The 21,403-nt window shown below is 40.2% G+C and overlaps 1 protein-coding gene across 1 annotated transcript in view; it reads right to left on the reverse strand.

The window, feature by feature from the left end:
• LOC124124508 overlaps positions 1-21,145 on the reverse strand; it is a 78,611-nt gene extending 57,466 nt beyond the window's left edge. Inside the window, exons 1-2 of the mRNA XM_048389683.1 lie at positions 20,989-21,145; positions 3,994-4,186 (exon numbers count right to left, since the gene is read on the reverse strand). Coding sequence (XP_048245640.1) covers positions 3,994-4,186; positions 20,989-21,017 — 222 coding nt within the window. The 5' untranslated portion in view covers positions 21,018-21,145. The remainder of the gene's footprint in view (positions 1-3,993; positions 4,187-20,988) is intronic.
• Positions 21,146-21,403: the final 258 nt, after the last annotated feature.

Here is a 21,403-nt window from a genome sequence, read left to right on the forward strand (position 1 = left end):
TCTAACTTAACTCCCAAAAGTAAAACGTCTATAAACAAACCTATTCAATCATTACTCTATTTTTCCCCCACCCATACATCTTAATCTATCTCCTCAATGAAAGCCCTAAAAAATAATAATGAATGATCCTGATTCAGGACGCGGGAGTCGACCGTGCTTACCAGATACTGGTGAGAGACGACTGACGATTCCCTACCCAGGGTAGGCTTATAAAGCCAACACGCGGACCATGTGACCAGGAAAACGGACACAACCAATGAACACGCTCCTTACATCTCGGCTCTCTCAATCATGGCTTCCGCCTAGCCGAGCATGCAAGGAGCGTGCCATCGTCACGTCTTCCCAGCCACTACGCCCGCGTGGGCATAAGCCATTACTCAAGGACTACAAAGATAGGTACTACGTCAGCCGTTCAACTCACCCTTATACTAACCCACCCATAACGTTATTAAATATATATTTTTACCCACTATAACCCCTGGTCGACTACACAATCCTGACAATGGTGAATTGCATACAACTGTTAATTATTGAATACACCAAAAATATAACAATCGCCTTCAACAAAACGTTAACGTGGGATGTCAGATGAATTGCAGGATGCTGAGAAAGTGCATCTTTCACCCTCGGCCTTTCGGTTGCATCTGACAATGGCTGCATCTTATAAACCTATTCATTGGGATTGCTGTTAAGTAAGAGTCTTCTCTCCATAGGCATTAAAACCTATTGTGAGGTTTTACTTTCCAGTCGGGTTAAATCTCATAAACAGGGACGTTGTAATTTCCCGTGAATTTTATAGGATATTAAAGTCATATTTGCTATAACATCCCAGGGATTTTATATAATGTCCTGGGTATTTTGTTAATGTAACTTCCGTTCTGATTGTAACATGTAATGAAATGTAAAGTCAAATGACAAATGTTTTCTTTATATTCCCGAGGATCGAACTCGCAACCTTCATATCTGTAGCCCAGTGAGTGAGTGAGTGTACCACGAGGCTACAGAGGTGTTGATAAGCCACACTGGTTTTTAGAATGCCCCTTTCAAGATCCGTACGCCAGCAACAGATATTTTACGCGCGTTTCCTAAGGTTCATGGAAAGTATGTTCGAAACATAAAAATGTTGATAAATGTTGTTTTAAGTTATTCGTATGGAAAAACACTTTCCCTAGGTTTTGGTAGACAGGGCATGCCCTGGGGGTCGGGAAAAACCGCGCTGTCTACCAAAACCTCGTAAGCGTGTTTTCTCCAATACATAAAACAATCTGTATGTCACTAGGGGTATTTCACCGGATTTTGTGGCATGTTGGTGATTATTATAAATCACACATCACACTCTTATGAGAATTCTTTATATAGATATATTTTCTTTTCATGAAGAATATATTAAACATATTCAGGGGGCACGGTTGGCCCAATCGTCTAAGGCGCCACAATTCGCTGTTTAGATTGTGTTATGGTTGTGGTTTCGAATCCCGGTTCACCCCGATTATGTTTCTAGGTTTGTCAGCACCATACCCGTGCTTGTGGGTTTCACCGAAGTGGTAAACGTCTGAGACCTGCATCACTTCGGGCTTTCCTCCCACATTAAGCTGACACGCCGTGATATGACTGGAATACTGTTAAAAACGGCGTAAAACCCAACTCACTCACTCATCAAATAAATTTAGTTTTCATGAACTGTATATTCATACCTTTTAATATATTGTGTTGCTTGTGTCAAGAGTGGCAGTGATTAACTCTGCCAAATATTACACACCTTCACAGTGTCTGTATGTAAGCCCCGGTGAGCTTTCAGCCAAGGAGTGAGTGAGTGAGTGAGTGAGTGAGTGAGTGAGTTAGTGAGTGAGTGACTGAGTGAGTGACTGAGTGAGTGACTGAGAGAGTGACTGAGTGAGTGACTGAGTGAGTGACTGAGTGAGTGACTGAGTGACTGAGTGAGTGACTGAGTGAGTGACTGAGTGAGTGAGTGAGTGCTTTACGTCACATCGGCAATATTTCAGCCATATCGTGACGAGAACTTATACAGTATTTATCCATATATTTAAACCAAATAAGAACCTGTCAGCAATGGACAGTAAAACTACTAGAATATCACAGATTTAATGTTTTAAACTAGCATACAACAATAAAAACATATCACTAAATAGTCATAAAACATTACAATATACAGTACTGTTGCTACCTGCCTGGACCCCAGCCGGATTTACATCATCCCCTCAGCTGTTGGCGATTACTGACAAATTTAGCCAACATTTAAAGGAACATATATACTGCGATTAAAAAAGTGGCTGAAATAAATATACTTTGATAGACGTGGTCTTACATATCCTCTCAAGCGGACAATAATTTTACACTACTTTAACCCCCTTCGAGGATATAGCCACTAACAATCTCAGTTATTGATTTATTCAACCAATTATAAAATGAATTTATTTATTTACAAAACATATCAATCAAAATTTATGAATTAAGTCAATTTCTTTTAAAAAAGCAAGAATTAAATGAGAACTTATCTGATATAAAAGATCCTTGAGCGATGAAACTTTGAAATATTCATCCCTCAGCCTAGGAAAGTCTGATGTTATAGTATTGTATCTTGCCTATTTTGTCATTTCAAGCTTCATCAATACAGGGGGCACGGGTGGCCCAGTCGTCTAAGGCGCCGTGATTCGCTGTGCAGAGTTGCGTCCCTTGGGCAAGCCAGAAACCTATGATTGTGGGTTCGAATCCCGGTTCGCCCCGATTATGTTTCTAGGTTTGTCAGCACCATGCCCGTGCTCGTGGGTTTCACCGAAGTGGTAAACGTCTGAGACCTGCATCACTTCGGGCTTTCCTCCCACATTAAGCTGACACGACGTGATATGACTGGAATACTGTTAACAACGGCGTTAAACCCAACTCACTCACTCACTCACTCATCAATACAAGTGGTCAGTTCCCAGGCTAGGATTGTGTGTGAAATGATCTGCCCTATCTGCGATATGTGAACGTTGTTCAACAAATGAAGTACAATGGAATATGTGAACATTCACTGGATTCTGTTGGGATATAATAAATATTTCTGCATGAAGTAAGACTTTCTTATTGTGATTATTGATACTTGCTCTTGCTGTTTGTGTGTAATATGATGTTTGATTTGACTGCCAGAATGAAATTATTTTTTAAATTGTTGTGTGATCTCTCCTTGTTATGAATGGAAACTATATAATGGATCCACTCGTATTAACACATACAAACACATACGTACCCACGGCAACACCACCGTTCACCACCCACCTCCCCTACTCTCAATTTCAAGTGGTCGGTCTTCATACCGTTATATGGCAGTGTATTTCATTGTTTAACAATGATTGTGACTGTGTTGCTTTGTTTCTGTTGAGATTCGATAGACGCTCATTGCATTGTATTTGGACAGTGATCAGTCTTCAGGAATTTACTATATTTAAATGCTACTGTGGTGGGTAAACATCCGGTCCGGTAAACTGATGACTGTGATAATATGTTACCGAAATTTCTGTAATGTTCTATTTGATGAGTCAAAGTATTTTAGGTTGTATACAAGGGGACAATAGTGTGTTTTCGTATCTTTCATCGCTTCGGAACCAGCTTTTATGTGAGGATCGCTCATCATTCTTGATTCCCTGCCTAGCCAATCCCGGACGCTTGACCACTGTCGCCACTGGGTGAATACATATTATTATCACTGACTTTTGCTATCACCACTGGGGTTTTTTGTACTCGATATTGACCACTGCCATCATATTATATATAGCCATTGAATATTGAACTACCATTCTATTGTCTACTGTCATTGTAACTGCTGTGCATAAATTTGTCTTGATTTGCAAACCTGGGGAATTTTGTTCTACACTTGATTGTATACCACCTGTTGGTTCACACTAATTTCTCGTACCTACAGATTTATGGGTTAACATATTGTTTCAAATTGTAACTCGTAACAATACTTATTGTTGTACAACTTGCACTCACACTGCCGTTGTCTGCAAAATCCTGTCCGAAGGTGTTCCTGACCCCGCCCCCCGCCATCAGCTTGTGCCCCACCCCTGCCCACGTCTCCCCGGGCTTGCAGGGGCTGGGGACATTGTGACCGTTGGGTATTTTATCTCGGTTGTGAGCGTACCCTGAGCCCGTGTGCAGCAGCGTCACGAAGAATAGTGCCCATCTGCAAACAGGAAACATAATACTTCAAGTACAGCTTGGTGCGTCAGACATGGGACATCTATTGCGCAACTTTAATGAGTGTACAGCGCATGTCTACGAAGCAGATGATGGGTGATAGGGAGAGGTCCGTGATATAGAGTGACAGATCCGTTATAGAGAGAGAGACATCTGTGACAGAGAGAGAGAGAGAGAGAGGGAGGGAGAGATCTGTGATATAGAAGGAGACATCTGTGCTGTGATATCCAGAGCTCAGTGTAAGAAAGGGAGAGATCCGTGATAGAGAGAGAGACATCTGTGTGAGAGAGAGAGAGAGAGAGAGATCCGTGATACAGAGGGGGGATCTGTGATAGAGAGGGAGAGATCTGTGATTCAGAGGGAGAGATCTGTTATAGAGAGGGAGAGATCCGTGATAGAGAGGGAGAGATCCGGGATAGAGAGGGAGAGATCTGTGATAGAGAGGGAGAGATCTGTGATTCAGAGGGAGAGATCTGTTATAGAGAGGGAGAGATCCGTGATAGAGAGGGAGAGATCCGGGATAGAGAGGGAGAGATCTGTGATTGAGAGGGAGAGATCTGTGATACAGAGGGAGAGATCTGTTATAGAGAGGGAGAGATCCGTGATAGAGAGGGAGAGATCTGTGATAGATAGGGAGAGATCTGTTATAGAGAGGGAGAGATCTGTTATAGAGAGGGAGAGATCCGTGATAGAGAGGGAGAGATCTGTGATAGAGAGGGAGAGATCTGTTATAGAGAGGGAGAGATCCGTGATAGAGAGGGAGAGATCTGTGATAGAGAGGGAGAGATCTTTGATAGAGAGGGAGAGATCCGTGATAGAGAGGGAGAGATCTGTGATAGATAGGGAGAGATCTGTTATAGAGAGGGAGAGATCTGTTATAGAGAGGGAGAGATCCGTGATAGAGAGGGAGAGATCTGTGATAGAGAGGGAGAGATCTGTTATAGAGAGGGAGAGATCCGTGATAGAGAGGGAGAGATCTGTGATAGAGAGGGAGAGATCTGTGATAGAGAGGGAGAGATCCGTGATAGAGAGGGAGAGATCTGTGATAGATAGGGAGAGATCTGTTATAGAGAGGGAGAGATCTGTTATAGAGAGGGAGAGATCCGTGATAGAGAGGGAGAGATCTGTGATAGAGAGGGAGAGATCTGTTATAGAGAGGGAGAGATCTGAGATAGCGAGGGAGAGATCTGTTATAGAGAGGGAGAGATCCGTGATAGAGAGGGAGAGATCTGTGATAGAGAGGGAGAGATCTGTTATAGAGAGCGAGAGATCTGAGATAGCGAGGGAGAGATCCGTGATAGAGAGAGAGAGATCTGAGATAGCGAGGGAGAGATCTGTGATAGAGAGGGAGAGATCTGTGATAGAGAGGGAGACATCTGTGATAGAGAGGGGGAGATCCGTGATAGAGAGAGGTTTGAGTATGAGTGCTGATATTGTAAATAGTTCGGAAATCTGGTCATTGCGTGCATTTCCCTACAGTAGTTGCAATTGTGTCACAGGTGTAAAATCCGGCCGGCTTTTCGTCCAGTGATTTTAGACAAGACAAGACAATTTATTCAATATAGAGGACAATGGCCTAACGTACAGACATATAGAGGTTTTTTTGTCTGATATCATACTGTTAAAAAAGGGAATCAACATACACCGAGATGGTTTGAAACAACGAATACCAAGCATTCTTTAAAAGCAGCAGTCTCACTCACATAACGCGTCTCGTGAAAATCGGCCAGTAATTTTACCACCTTTGTTAGCCGCTAGGCCCTAAATATTATGTATATCATTGGAAGATAATGTCCTGGTATACCCTTTCATGTGACAAGATAAAATCCCTGTAATGTAACCGAAGAATGACAATAGTACCTATTGTAGTGTATGTTTATGTAATCATATCAGTACAAGTCTGTCTGTCTGTTTGTCTGTTTATTTCGACATACTCCTACTTCATCACGACATCATGAACCTGTGTGGAGACATATCAGTCGGAGCCTTCCTGTACGAGATGACAGCCTTGGCCTACACTTCGACCTGTTCTCATGTGTATTGACATCACGAGCAGGAGGGACTATTTTAGGTTCGTCGGTAACACTGTGCAACTGTGTTCTGTAACGTCGTTTGTTTGTTTGTTGTTTAATGCTGCACTCAGCAATATTCCAGCTACATGATGCGGTCTGTAAATAATCGAGTGTGGACCAGGGGCATTGATCCACGCAATTGGCATACGATAACATGTATCAACCAAGTCAGCGAGTCTGACCACCCGATCCCGTTAGTCGCTTCTTACGACAAGCATCGTCGCCTTTTACGGCAAGCATGGGTTGCTGAAGACCTATTCTACCCCGGATGTTCACGGGTCAGACATTTAGGTTGGTTGGTTCGTTGGTTTGTTAACGCCGCACTCAGCAATATCCCAGCTATATGAAGCCGGTATGTAAATAATTGAGTCTGGACCAGACAATCCAATGATTAATCTCATGAGCATCGATCCACGCAAATCGATGGCATGCATCAACCAAGTCAGCGAGTCTGACCACCCGATCCCGTTAGTCGCCTCTTACGACAAACGAAGTCGCCTTTTACTCAGGCATTTAGGAAAGACGTAGGTACCCACATGACCAGCATCTGTGAAGTCTTTCAAAGGCATTTAGAAGTGATACACATAAGGAAGAGAATATATGGATGTCAACTTCTTTATTATGAGGAACACAACGTTTCGGAGTATATGCTTACTCCTTCAACAGGTGAAGGAATGCCATGAGGCAGAGAGCATATATATATGTACAGTCAACTACGGTTATAACGAACTCGCTTATAACGAACTGACGGATATAACGAACTTACTTTTTGGTCCCGACTATTTGCTGTAGTTATGCTGTATATATGCTTATAACGAACTACGGTTATAACGAACTAAAATTAGAAGTCCCTTTGAGTTCGTTATAACCGAGGTTTACTGTACATGTAACGACAACAAAAAGCGAACAAACAACAAAGCAGTAAAGCTTCTAGTTGACTGTCGTTTTGTAATTAATATTACAAGAGTATGTCTCCTTGCTGCAGCTATGTTTGGGACTACAATTGTTTCCACCGGGCCTACAGTTTTTGACATGTGCTGACCCTTAAGTTTCTCAATTTATTCTGCTGAGTTTCAGACACATTCTAGTCCAGACTCGATTATTTACAGACCGCCGTCATGTAGCTGGAATATTGCTGGATACGGCGTTAAAGGGGAAGTGTACACGCAAAAATCACTTTCTTTCTTTTTCTAAACAAAACGCAATTTTAGAATTAGTTAGTATCTGTGTTTGAAAATATAAACTCATTTTTTTCACAGTGAAAGTAGGAAGCTCACAATAGTGTGAAAATGCTATGTCGTTATGAGGCCTTCGTTTTTCGAGCTAAACAGGCCTGAGTTATCCCCCCTAGAATATGACGTCATTGGTGCCAATTCAACTGGGTCCCTGTCTATTCTTAACGCAAAAGATATCAAGTACCGGTTTGCGGTAAAACAACATGGCCTATGACACACTCCGGCGCAGTGGTGACTCAGCATAACACTATGCTGGCTGGCATCTGAGACGCTAGAATCACACACCTGTACCTACACCACGTGAAGCGGCTCTAACAAAGCATGATGACGTCATAATGTTTATCAATTGGAACCAATGACGTCATGTTGCAAGGGGCATAAGCCATGGTGTTTTTTGTTCTGGAAATAGAACACTTGGTAAATGTGAAAAATATAAATCGATTTAATACAAAAAATATGTTAATTAATTGGGTAATTTTTATATTTTTTGTCTATGACACTACTAGGTTAACACTTTTAATGTGGAAAAAGTACAAGAAAAATAGGTTCATTTCCGTGTGAACTTGCCCTTTAAAAAACACACAAACAAATAAGAGATGCATACAATTTCCATCCGGTGTTCATGTTACCATGTTCAGTACGGATCTGATGACAGACCCGTTATGTAGCTTCACGGGGCGGAACGAAGTCACGCAAGAAACCTGTATGATTATGACTCATGCAGCGTTGTTGTGAAATGCGGACAAAGAGATGTGCTCAACCGTGCAAGACAGCCGTCGGGCGGCTGTGGTATCACAGCCGAGGACGACATACACATACAGTGTCGTGGTAACACTTGCTGTACGATTGCCAAGTCAGATGGTGCAAAGTGTGGCGTTGATTTAAGTACAGGTGTATTTCAAAATTCATCAGATTTTCAAGACCACACTTGATAAACCCAGCATGACAGTTGTCAATGTTATGGTGAAAACAAACCAAAGGTTATTTTTTAAACATAATCAAAGACACGACTTCTTTTTTAATGGTTATCATTTTCATTGGCCGAGGGGGCGGTGGGGTAGCCTAGCGGTTAAAGCGTTCGCTCGTCGCGCCAAAGAGTCGTGTTCGATTTCCCAACATGGGCAAAATGTGTGAAGTCCATTTCTTGTCTCCCTCAACGTCATATTGCATGAATGTCCTTAAAATCAACGCAAAACCATTCTAACTCAATCACTGAATTGACAGGGGTCTAATCACTGCAAACACGAAAACGTCCTTTTTTTCGGTATATGGTCATTGGACAGAAAAACGACGTTATTTGGACGCTTTCAAACCATCGTTTTTCCGTCCAAATAACGTCGTTATTTGACATCGGAATTTACTGGGAGAAAACAATATCATCGAGCTCCTCCCTTTCTTGATCGGCATTGTCAATCAAGCAACAGAGTCTACCGGTATTTCTACTTCTCAGATTTCATTGGTCAGTTCTCGCGTGTTAGATTACAGGCCCGAGTTTGACGCTGTACTCGAAGCGCTTAGAGGAAGTACTGAAATCAATCGTTCTACGCATGCGGATTGCTTGTCCAAATTTTCCGTTCTGTGCATGCGCGATTTCGCGTATTGTTTCCACTATATGTCACCACTATTTAACAGCGATTCATAAACACAGTCTCGTGATGAGTTCGGAATCGTACAATGTCGCTTTAATTATTGTCACGTACTTGATCGGCGCGTATTTCCCATTAACAAATACAATGATAACGGTAACAATTTGAGTCAAAATAATTAGGAAAGCGCAAGGCTCAGGAACGTCTGAGTATAGGAAAAGGATTGATACTTTCGAAAGTTATATAATCGTCAAATACGCAAAAGAATATCAACCGGCTTTTAAAACTTATTTTTGTAGAAGGTGATATTGGTGTTTATATGCATATACATTTTCCCGATATTGCTTATTTTAATGTTTATTAATAGTTTTAAGGTTCGTCCGCCTAATTGACGGGATTCCACTTTCTCATTTGTACATGACACTTAAACAGTGTTCTGTTACTGTAAACAGATTAGTCTCAAATTCCAAACTGGTGATATCTATTCAGATATACATTAACGCATGTTACCATTCTAAAGTCATACTCTCATATAACCTTATATTGTTCATAGTATCAAAGTTTATTCAACAACATCAAGAACAGCAATTTAAACTACTGAAATACCCAAACACAAGGCTGTTATCAAGCGCTGGTGCAGACGTGATGCATCGTAAAAAACTGTATCGTGATGTCTTCAGAAATACAATTTCTTGCAACATTTATACTACGAGATAGTAAGCCTAACGCTTACTCACCGGCGGAACGTAGACAATATCGCTAATATAGATATCACGTATTTGAATGTTAATACTAAAGACAACACTCATTATTTTGGCAGTGACGATGTAACACTTAAACACGTTTATTGCTGACTTTCATCAGTTTTGCTATTAATTTTAATAACTTTGTTTTCACATATACAAGTAACAATACCCGACTAGCCTGTCATACATACTTATGGGGCAGTTTTCAATCTTGTACTGACTTACTCTGATGTTCCTGAGGGGAGGTTATTGGCTTGGGTGTTATACCCCGTTTTTCTGGTAATCCTATTATTACTTCATTTTTATCTAATGGCACCCTGTTCCCTGGATCACGGCTCCGTGACCATCCATAACAATTAAGATGAACATTCAGATCAAATACATGAATGAGTTTGTTTTGACGCCACAATCAATCAAAGACCAATGCTGTGCGGTTTGATTACACACTTCTACCAGGTCAACATCGTGGATCTTTTTCTACCTAAAGAGAATCATAGTTCATAATGCTAATCCATCTATTGCATACAAAAACCGTCCCGCTCAAGATGACCTTACTTGTTGTTAAATTCATCATCTATCCCCCCGTTCTCATTTTCAATAAATGTTGTTCACGAAAGGTTCCTGAATACATTAATCGAGATTACGCTATCCGCATGGATGACCTATTTCTGCATAGATATATCTGGATCGGTGACGCTAAGCCGGTGACCCGTACCCAGATCCGGACATACCAGTGGAACACTCACTCACTCACTCACTCACTCACTCACTCACAATCTATCAATCTATCAATCAAACAATCAATCAAAATGGAAATCGAGTGACGGATGCTTGACTCATTGTAAGTCTTTGTACGCCATTGTATCGTTGCTAGTGGTACCAGTTACCGGTTTGGGTTAGACGAAGCATTGACGAAGCGAAGAGTTTAATCAGACGTCTCCTTGAGGGAGACTGGTATCACACCTGTGATCCCTGGCGATAAGAAATATGACATTGCGTACCAGGCCAGCAGTTAGACGTATCAACGTATAATCGTAAATTCTCCTCGGCGTAATATATATCTTGCACGTGTATGTAAACAGGATGTGTTTGGTAACTTGAGTAGGAAGCACAAGTGCACGAAGGGATGGTATTTCAGATGACTAATGAAAGAAGACAGAATGATTGTGACCAAAATTTAGTGACTGGTGGCCGTGTCGCACACACGAATTTTTATTAAATGTATCCTCGAGAATCAGTAAGAAACTAGAAATAACTGCCTTTGTTCTGTAAATCTCACCAAGTTTCAGCTTTCGCCTCTTCCTTTGTGGAATGAGGTTTCACTTTTGTAAAATGATCTCTGTTATCTGTCTGTACCATCAACTTCACTGCCCTCACCACCTGCAGTTTTCCCGTCCCATATTACCAAGCAGGTGACCCACAAGGAGGACTCATGAGTTATACTGTGCCTACCACAATAAGTTGTGAATACGTAGTCTTGCTGTGGCCAAACATTTTGTAACAATTTGGCAAACTTTGATATGTAAACAGCACATATAATTCAGTTTTATTTCATCTTAACATATCAGTTGAATCCCGATTGACCTTTGAAGATCCGGTTAAGAATAGATTTACAGCAACCCATGCTTGCCGTCATAGGCGACTATGCTTGTCGTAAGAGGCGACTAAAGGGATCGGGTGGTCAGGCTCGCTGACTTGGTTAATGCATGTCATTGTATCATTGCGTGGATCGGTGGTCGTGATATCAATCACTGGATTGTCTGGTCCAGACTCGATTATTTACAGACAACCGTCATATAACTGGAATATTGCTACGTGCGGCGTTACACAAAGAACAACAAAAACGGAAAAACGGATCCAACTTATTTTGTGGATACCATAAAAATAAATCAAACCAAAAGATCGTTCGAGCTAGTTAAAAATAATAAAAAATAGTCGATAGTTATATTTCCCTCTGTTGGTCCCACGTGAAATGTTCTTCATGAATACTGTAAATCATGAAATTAACGCAATAATAAGTCAGCACATTAATGCGAGTATAGAAGAACCCTGGCCTCAAATGCGTCATGACATTTATGAGAGTAGCCTTGCAAAAATCACTGTAGTCTCACAATTTAATAATGTAGTATTGGCTGATAGATGTTCGACCGAATAATATCATTTCAACTGTTCATCTAATTTCCATTAATGTATGTTACATTGATAATATGTTCATGGGTTTCTTCACTGAACGTATAGTGTTGAGGACTACTTCAGTTGAGGATAAGTAACATAAATGATGATGATATTATTTTGATATTATTGTCATTATTATTCCTTCAGATCATTAAAAAGAGTTATTATGTTTCACATTAAACATAGAGACAGAGGTATGGATATTGTAGAGATTATTTTTAGCATCGACATTATTAACATAATTCTTAAAGATATTATGTTTTGTTTATGGTCTAATGCCGCTCTCAGCAACTTAAGGTTATACAACATACATTTAAGTTCAGTTGTATTATTAAATTTGTTTTATTTTGCAAATGTTACAGACACATGATAAAGTTATATAAAAAATTATAGTCGCTATTCTTAAAAGTAAGCATATGTTAGATTTATCAACCGGAAATATTGCACACCAAAGGATAATTATATATCATGACACTATTCTATTCTAAGTGTTTGCTATTGCTACATGATTTGTTATGACATGGATACGTCATGATAAAGCAATGAGAAATTGACATTTGATATAACACAGCTACGCGATAAATCGCAAAGAACAAAGAAGAAGGAAGCGATATTTATGTCACGATAAAACCTTGTTTTATCATGACGTCATTTATGGAGATTCGAACATGCACTCGCAACTTGAGGACGTCGTAGATTTGACGTTATTTGTGAGAGGGAAGTGTCCAGTGTGTTGTTCCCAATAGACGTAGCTGGGGAAGGTAGATAAATTCAATGCTGGAACAATCGCATCCGAAAGTGAGAGCGATATGACGATCGGTATTGGGAGAAAAAGTGCAGACGAGAAAATTGTGAGAATATGCGGGAAAGACCAAATTCAAACCCTCCTGTTCATTTATCTGGCATTGCCGCGGTCGTACGTAATGTTGATATCTCATATAAGAAATAAACGAGTCGTGGTCGTTGTTTATCGTAAAATAAAAAACTCCCACTCGCGGTTTGTTTCTTAATTACATGACCATATACACTGACATTATATCACAGTTGATTATATCAGTTGACAAAAACGACATAAACCGTTCCATCATCACAAGAAACCCTTGCCAAAAGTAGCGCCAACTGCACCATTCCGACAACACCAGGAGCATGCATGTTTAATTATTCACCTTATAAAATGATGACACTGGGTGATCGCAAAAAGGCGAGTTCATCCCGATCCACAAGTTGCACCCGCTACAAACACATGCAAAGGCAAGCCAATTGTTCAGCCGAAAAGGCACGGAAACACACGGTACAAGTCAAAATATAGAATTGCATTAGACATCATGTTGGTCATTGATACGTCAAACCTGGAAATGCCACCTACACGTCCAACACAAAGACCAAGCCAGGACCCGAATACTTTAAACCCGCCCAAACAACCCCCTGAGCACGAAGCTTGCCGAAATCAAAATTTCTGTTAATTACATACATTTTCTCCTAACCTAAAATAATCTAAACTAGTTCTGAAGTAAATCGTATTTACCCGCATGAATCGCCTTATGTCATTTGTTCCCGATAAACAGAGCATGCACACTTTCTGACAGTAATGTGGGGTAAGTCACGCACCAAATCTATACTCTCGATATACATGTCGCTCTTACTTAAAACACTATTGGGCTAACAAGATACGTATATTAAACTGTCATGCTTTTCTGATGTGCTATCATTTTAATTCGAAATAATAACATAAATAGAGAGCGATATGACGATCGGTATTGGGAGAAAAAGTGCAGACGAGAAAATTGTGAGAATATGCGGGAAAGACCAAATTCAAACCCTCCTGTTCATTTATCTGGCATTGCCGCGGTCGTACGTAATGTTGATATCTCATATAAGAAATAAACGAGTCGTGGTCGTTGTTTATCGTAAAATAAAAAACTCCCACTCGCGGTTTGTTTCTTAATTACATGACCATATACACTGACATTATATCACAGTTGATTATATCAGTTGACAAAAACGACATAAACCGTTCCATCATCACAAGAAACCCTTGCCAAAAGTAGCGCCAACTGCACCATTCCGACAACACCAGGAGCATGCATGTTTAATTATTCACCTTATAAAATGATGACACTGGGTGATCGCAAAAAGGCGAGTTCATCCTGATCCACAAGTTGCACCCGCTACAAACACATGCAAAGGCAAGCCAATTGTTCAGCCGAAAAGGCACGGAAACACACGGTACAAGTCAAAATATAGAATTGCATTAGACATCATGTTGGTCATTGATACGTCAAACCTGGAAATGCCACCTACACGTCCAACACAAAGACCAAGCCAGGACCCGAATACTTTAAACCCGCCCAAACAACCCCCTGAGCACGAAGCTTGCCGAAATCAAAATTTCTGTTAATTACATACATTTTCTCCTAACCTAAAATAATCTAAACTAGTTCTGAAGTAAATCGTATTTACCCGCATGAATCGCCTTATGTCATTTGTTCCCGATAAACAGAGCATGCACACTTTCTGACAGTAATGTGGGGTAAGTCACGCACCAAATCTATACTCTCGATATACATGTCGCTCTTACTTAAAACACTATTGGGCTAACAAGATACGTATATTAAACTGTCATGCTTTTCTGATGTGCTATCATTTTAATTCGAAATAATAACATAAATAGTTACCACTCACCCTTCAATATTTTTCAAGGTCGGGTTAATCACAAACATATTTGAATATATACCACATATATACTTACATGTACTTATCTTTATACTTTAAAGAATTAGGTGTGTCTGTCATACAGACCCCAAAACAAATATGTCCAATACAGCCCAATATTTTATAACTATTGTTTAACAACTGGGTTTTTTTCTGTAAAATATGATCATTTCAGAGATTATAATTAGATGTTATTCTAGCATCAGGTCTGTGGTACGTTCACTGCATCAGCGTTGACATAAAAACGATTTTTACATATGTAAATACATACAGGGGAAATGCTTAGCATTTATCTTTTAAGGAAGAATGTGGGACTTGCTAAATACATATGTATGTGGACATATATGTATGTACATTTGGATGAATATAGATATACCTCCATATAGATAGTGATCGTAGATGATTGTAGAACGTGCACGAAGAAAATGGAATAATTATGTGAGTAATCGGGTAAATACCACGTTTAGCAATATTCAGCCCTGTTGCAGTTGCGATATTGGTTTCCAACATACAAGACGGACCATGAAATTATGACTTGAATTTGGACCTGGCTTTCTGGTGTGATGTAACACCCCATAATCTAATTTAGAAAAATAGCTAAAAGCACGAATAAAGATCACGAGATGAAACTTATGTATACATCTGGGCATATATTTGCGTTGTATTAATACGTTAATTCATCAGTATATATGTATTTTGCGCAAAGGATATTGTAGATCGACGCTTACATGCGCATATAACCTATTCACCAGTGTTGTAATATTTAATTCATTTGTCTTTTGATACATATAGATAGGAACATGGAGAATCTGTCTGAAGAAATATAGACATGCATGGGATCTTTTGGATAGTTGTATTCACGGTTAGACAAACGCTTAGTCTCTGAAAATACATTATTTTGGTTAAAACGAGAAACTTTATTTAAATCCAAAAGGAGCCCAAGTGAGACGGAAATTTCAGCCTGAACCCGTTGAACATCTAGGCTTTGTTTCATTTGGGGTCTGTATCGCCGTCGTGATCTTAAGAGCTACGAAATTAGAGCCATCTGAGACAGCCACTCGACACCTGTTTGCACCCATCCGATACCAGTCACTACTGTCACTACTTCTCTCTCCAAACGAAAACAAACAAAAAAAAAGGCGGAAGTGTATATTTTTAATCCTTCTAATTTTCTATTTAGATACATTATTTAACTTTAAAGTAATTATATAGATATCTGTGATGCTGGTACCGTTTTGTCGCCATTGTGTAGCTATTGTGGAGTTATTATGAATATCAAATACATGTCTTGAAATATAGTCTTGTAAAAGAGTTCATCAAAGAACCATATGCAGCCATTTAATTGGCGTGTATGGATATATAATCCATTTACTTATACACACCTATTATGGACATATACAGAATTTCATTGTACCTTATTATTAAAAAACATTACCCGTGAAGATCCGGGTTAAAATAGGCCTTCAACAACCCATGCTTGTACTAAGGCGACTAACGTAATCGGGTGGTCAGTCTCGCTGACTTGGTTGATGCATGTCATCGTATCCCAATTGTGTAGATCGGTGCTCTTGATGTCAATAACTGGATTGTCTGGCCCAGACTGGATTATTTACAAACCGCCGTCATATAGCTTGTATATTGTTGAGTGCGGCGTTTAACAATCAAACAAAAACTACTATTAAGGAAGAGTGCAGGACGACTTGCTTTATACATATATATGTGGACATATATGTATGGACATTTGGATGATATAGATATACCTCCTTAAAGATAGCGTTAAACAACAAACAAAATCTATTATTAAACACCTTCCAACATTGAGAAATTAAACTTATATTTCTATATATTCTGTTATATTTATAACATAATTTGATTCATAATTTAATTATTGCGTTGCTTTCTTCCCTGTCATTCAATGTACATGTTCAACCCGCAAAACTTTTAATATTTCATTTTTCACAAATGGCTACGTTAGTGAGTTGCCTAGCTCTCTCGTTACCTACCCACACGAACAGATTAAAATAATTTGTTTTAGTATCATATTTCTGTTTATCTAATTCATAATACGAAATTGATAATTCATTTATCACAGTATGGATCATATTCGTTTATATCACTATCTGATGCTAAGGTTTTATTGCAGAAATTATAATTGATTCAAAATGTAGGAAGATACACAATTTGCCATTATCTGACTTTTAAACTGTACAATAATGATCAGAATGCCTGTAACGGGTAGTATTTAAGAAAGAAATATTTGTCGATAAGTCCCATTTTTCAGATATGCCCTTCAGTAATATTATTGTATATCTCCAAAGAGAGGTTTAAATTGTAGTTATCATTATTTGTGGATAATTCAAAAAGCAACATAGAAAATATATATGCTACCATGACGAAAGAATACATAACTCGCAATTCTCCAAAAGAGATTTCAAATCACAATAACATATCCCATATAAAGAGAGGTGGTACATGTATTGGATGATATCCGATTGTTAAACATGGGAATCAGCATACACCGAGTTGGTTTGAAACAACGAATACCAAGCATTCTTTAAAAGCAGCAATCTCACTCACATAAGGCGTATCGTGAAAATCGGCCGGTAACTTTACCGCCTTTGTTATCCGCAAGGCCCTAAATATTACGTATATCATTGGAAGATAATGTCCTGGTATACCCTTTCATGTGACAAAATAAAATCCCTGTAATGTAACCGAAGAATGACAATAGTTCCTATTGTAGTGTATGTTTATATAATCATATCAGTACAAGTCTGTCTGTCTGTTTGTCTGTTTATTTCGACATACTCCTACTTCATCACGACATCATGAACCTGCGTGGAGACATATCAGTCGGAGCCTTCCTGTACGAGATGACAGCCTTGGCCTACACTTCGACCTGTTCTCATGTGTAATGACATCACGAGCAGGAGGGACTATTTTAGGTTCGTCGGTAACACTGTGCAACTGTGTTCTGTAACGTCGTTTGTTTGTTTGTTGTTTAATGCTGCACTCAGCAATATTCCAGCTACATGATGCGGTCTGTAAATAATCGAGTGTGGACCAGGGGCATTGATCCACGCAATTGGCATACGATAACATGTATCAACCAAGTCAGCGAGTCTGACAACCCGATCCCGTTAGTCGTCTCTTACGACAAGCAGTCGCCTTCTACGGCAAGCATGGGTTGCTGAAGACCTATTCTACCCCGGATGTTCACGGGTCAGACATTTAGGTTGGTTGGTTCGTTGGTTTGTTGTTTAACGCCGCACTCAGCAAAATCCAAGCTATATGAAGGCGGTCTGTAAATAATTGAGTCTGGACCAGACAATCCAATGAATAATCTCATGAGCATCGATCCACGCAATTGAAATCGATGGCATGCATCAACCAAGTCAGCGAGTCTGACCACCCGATCCCGTTAGTCGCCTCTTACGACAAACGAAGTCGCCTTTTACTCAGGCATTTAGGAAAGACGTAGGTACCCACATGACCAGCATCTGTGAAGTCTTTCAAAGGTATTTAGAAGTGATTCACATAAGGAAGAGAATATATAGATGTCAACTTCTTTATTATGAGGAACACAACGTTTCGGAGTATATGCTTACTCCTTCATCAGGTGAATGAATGCCATGAGGCAGAGAGCATATATATGTACATGTAACGACAACAAAAAGCGAACAAACAACAAAGCAGTAAAGCTTCTAGTTGACTGTCGTTTTGTAATTAATATTACAAGAGTATATCTCCCTGCTGCAGCTATGTTTCGGACTACAATTGTTTCCACCGGGCCTACAGTTTTTGACATGTGCTGGCCCTAAAGTTTCTCAATTTATTCTGCTGAGTTTCAGACACATTCTCGTCCAGACTCGATTATTTACAGACCGCCGTCATGTAGCTTGAAATATTGCTGATACGGCGTTAAAAAACACACAAACAAATAAGAGATGCATACAATTTCCATCCGGTGTTCATGTTACCATGTTCAGTACGGATCTGATGACAGACCCGTTGTGTAGCTTCACGGGGCGGAACGAAGTCACGCAAGAAACCTGTATGATTATGACTCATGCAGCGTTGTTGTGAAATGCGGACAAAGAGATGTGCTCAACCGTGCAAGACAGCCGTCGGGCGGCTGTGGTATCCCAGCCGAGGACGACATACACATACAGTGTCGTGGTAACACTTGCTGTACGATTGCCAAGTCAGATGGTGCAAAGTGTGGCGTTGATTTAAGTACAGGTGTATTTCAAAATTCATCAGATTTTCAAGACCACACTTGATAAACCCAGCATGACAGTTGTCAATGTTATGGTGAAAACAAACCAAAGGTTATTTTTTAAACATAATCAAAGACACGACTTCTTTTTTAATGGTTATCATTTTCATTGACCGAGGGGGCGGTGGGGTAGCCTAGCGGTTAAAGCGTTCGCTCGTCGCGCCAAAGAGTCGTGTTCGATTTCCCAACATGGGCAAAATGTGTGAAGTCCATTTCTTGTCTCCCTCAACGTCATATTGCATGAATGTCCTTAAAATCAACGCAAAACCATTCTAACTCAATCACTGAATTGACAGGGGTCTAAGTATGCGATAAAAACGTTACAGGTCGAAGGTGAGTGTATGAATATGGCCGCAGTTGGGTTTTTTAACTTATATGTCCAAAAACTGTCGGACATGACAAACTCCAGGCAGGGTTGATTAATGAGTGAGTCAGGTTTTCTGCAGCTCTTAGCAATATTCCAGCAATATCACGGCGGAGGGACACCCGAAATGGGCTTCATACAGTTTTCCCATGGCCATGTGGGAATTAATCCCGGGTCTTCGGCGTGACGAGCGAACGCTTTAACCACTATGCAACCCAACCACCTGTAGGTTTGATTTGGTTTCTGAAACTCCTGGCAGTGTGTGTTCCTACCATAAAGAATATATTCTTAGCATGCATTCGAGTTTGTTGTGATCGGAGCTTATGTTCCACAAACAGCTGGACACGGACTGGGCATCTTCATTCCCACCCGGAATCCCACCCGGAATCCCACCCGGAATCCCACATCCCACAGGTGTTAATAGTATAACTGTACTAACGATCAAAAGAATGGGGATCATGGCCACACTGTTGAAGGTTTGTACCCTGAACACCTTCAAAGTTTAAAGGGCAAGTAAAGTCAGCATAGCTGTCTTGCAGATTTATACTTTAGGGCGTACTAAATCATAAATGAATAACCACGATTAATTTTTTTTTAAAACACAGAAATAGCGTAAAACTGACGAGAAAAATGACCGGCAAAGTCGTCCCCCGAACGTACACTTCCGCAACTGCGATAAATCCTCTTACTTGGATTAAAACGGGTTCCCGTTGTTTGACGCGCTAGGCAATGTCAACCGGCGTATCACAGTATTCCACTGTGGCAAATGCGCAGTTTGAGTTGCGGTTTATTCCCAATCCTAAGAGGGCCCGTCACAATGTGCGAAGCCCATTTCTGGTGTCCCCCGCCGTGATATTGCTGGAATATTGCTAAAAGCGGCGTAAAACCATATTCACTCACTTACTCAACAAATCTGTACAAATTAATTAGGGATACTGCAGATTAAGCAGGATAGTACTGATGCTACCGAAGAAGAGGATTGATTGTCATAATACTGTTTCACTTATACTTGGACTGTGAATGATAGAAAATTGAGATGTGAAGGAAATATGATTCAATTCTGTATTTCTGTGTCGCCAATCGTTATCGTGTGTTTCAAACATCCCCCGGTACCATACAGTGTTGGATCTGACCCCCAACATAAACAAGCACGATGGTGATGCCTTGACCAGTTGCTGGACACTTGGGTAGTCACTGTTCGTTGAACTAAACAGGATTGAAGTAAGTAATAGTATGCTTGTTACAGATGGTTATTTTTTATTTTAATCGCTACCCATATCAATGGCGAGGTTTCACAATGTATAAAATGTGGTTATTCTTTTGCCCTTCAAAACCAAGGGGAGCTAGGGCCCCTACCATACATGTAGTAAGTGTGGTTTGTCAGATGTCGTCTTAAGTAAGAAGGAGTTACCATAGAAACGAGTTGATTATTAATAAGCCGCGACGGGCTATAGCGTATGTGCTTCATGAACCCACAGTGATATATTTACAGAACGCACCAAGTTAAAAACAGCCCTGTCGCGATGGGCCACTGTCACTATCACTGTACAAGTTTAACCTAGTTACCCTTTGTTTTTACAGTAAAACAGTAAGGGTAACGCACGTCAATCGGAACCTACCTGGACGAGATGACAGCGACGCCCAACATGCTGCAGACGATGCACCTCGACCGGTTGTGATGACCAAAGGTAGTACTGCAGGTACAGAAAGGTGCTGTGTCACACTGGGAGACGTTAGTGGGTTACGGCACATAACACGCTCTGCTGAATATGCGTAATATGAATACGACTCAGGTATGCAAGATACACCTCAGGGCCATGTAGTTTACTTTCCGCGTTCTAGATCTCATGCTCACAATCAGAGGGAACAATGACTAGCTGCGCGGTCTCGTAGGACGCATCAGTGACAAAAAATATTTAATGGTAGACATGGTAGACATTAGGACGACATTACCAAAAATGACGCATCAGTGACAAAAATGTTTAATGGTAGACATGGTAGACATTAGGACGACATTACCAAAAATGACGCATC

Source organism: Haliotis rufescens, unplaced genomic scaffold (genome assembly GCF_023055435.1).
Source record: "Haliotis rufescens isolate VD_foot unplaced genomic scaffold, xgHalRufe1.0.p SCAF_8, whole genome shotgun sequence".
Taxonomy (NCBI): domain Eukaryota; kingdom Metazoa; phylum Mollusca; class Gastropoda; order Lepetellida; family Haliotidae; genus Haliotis; species Haliotis rufescens.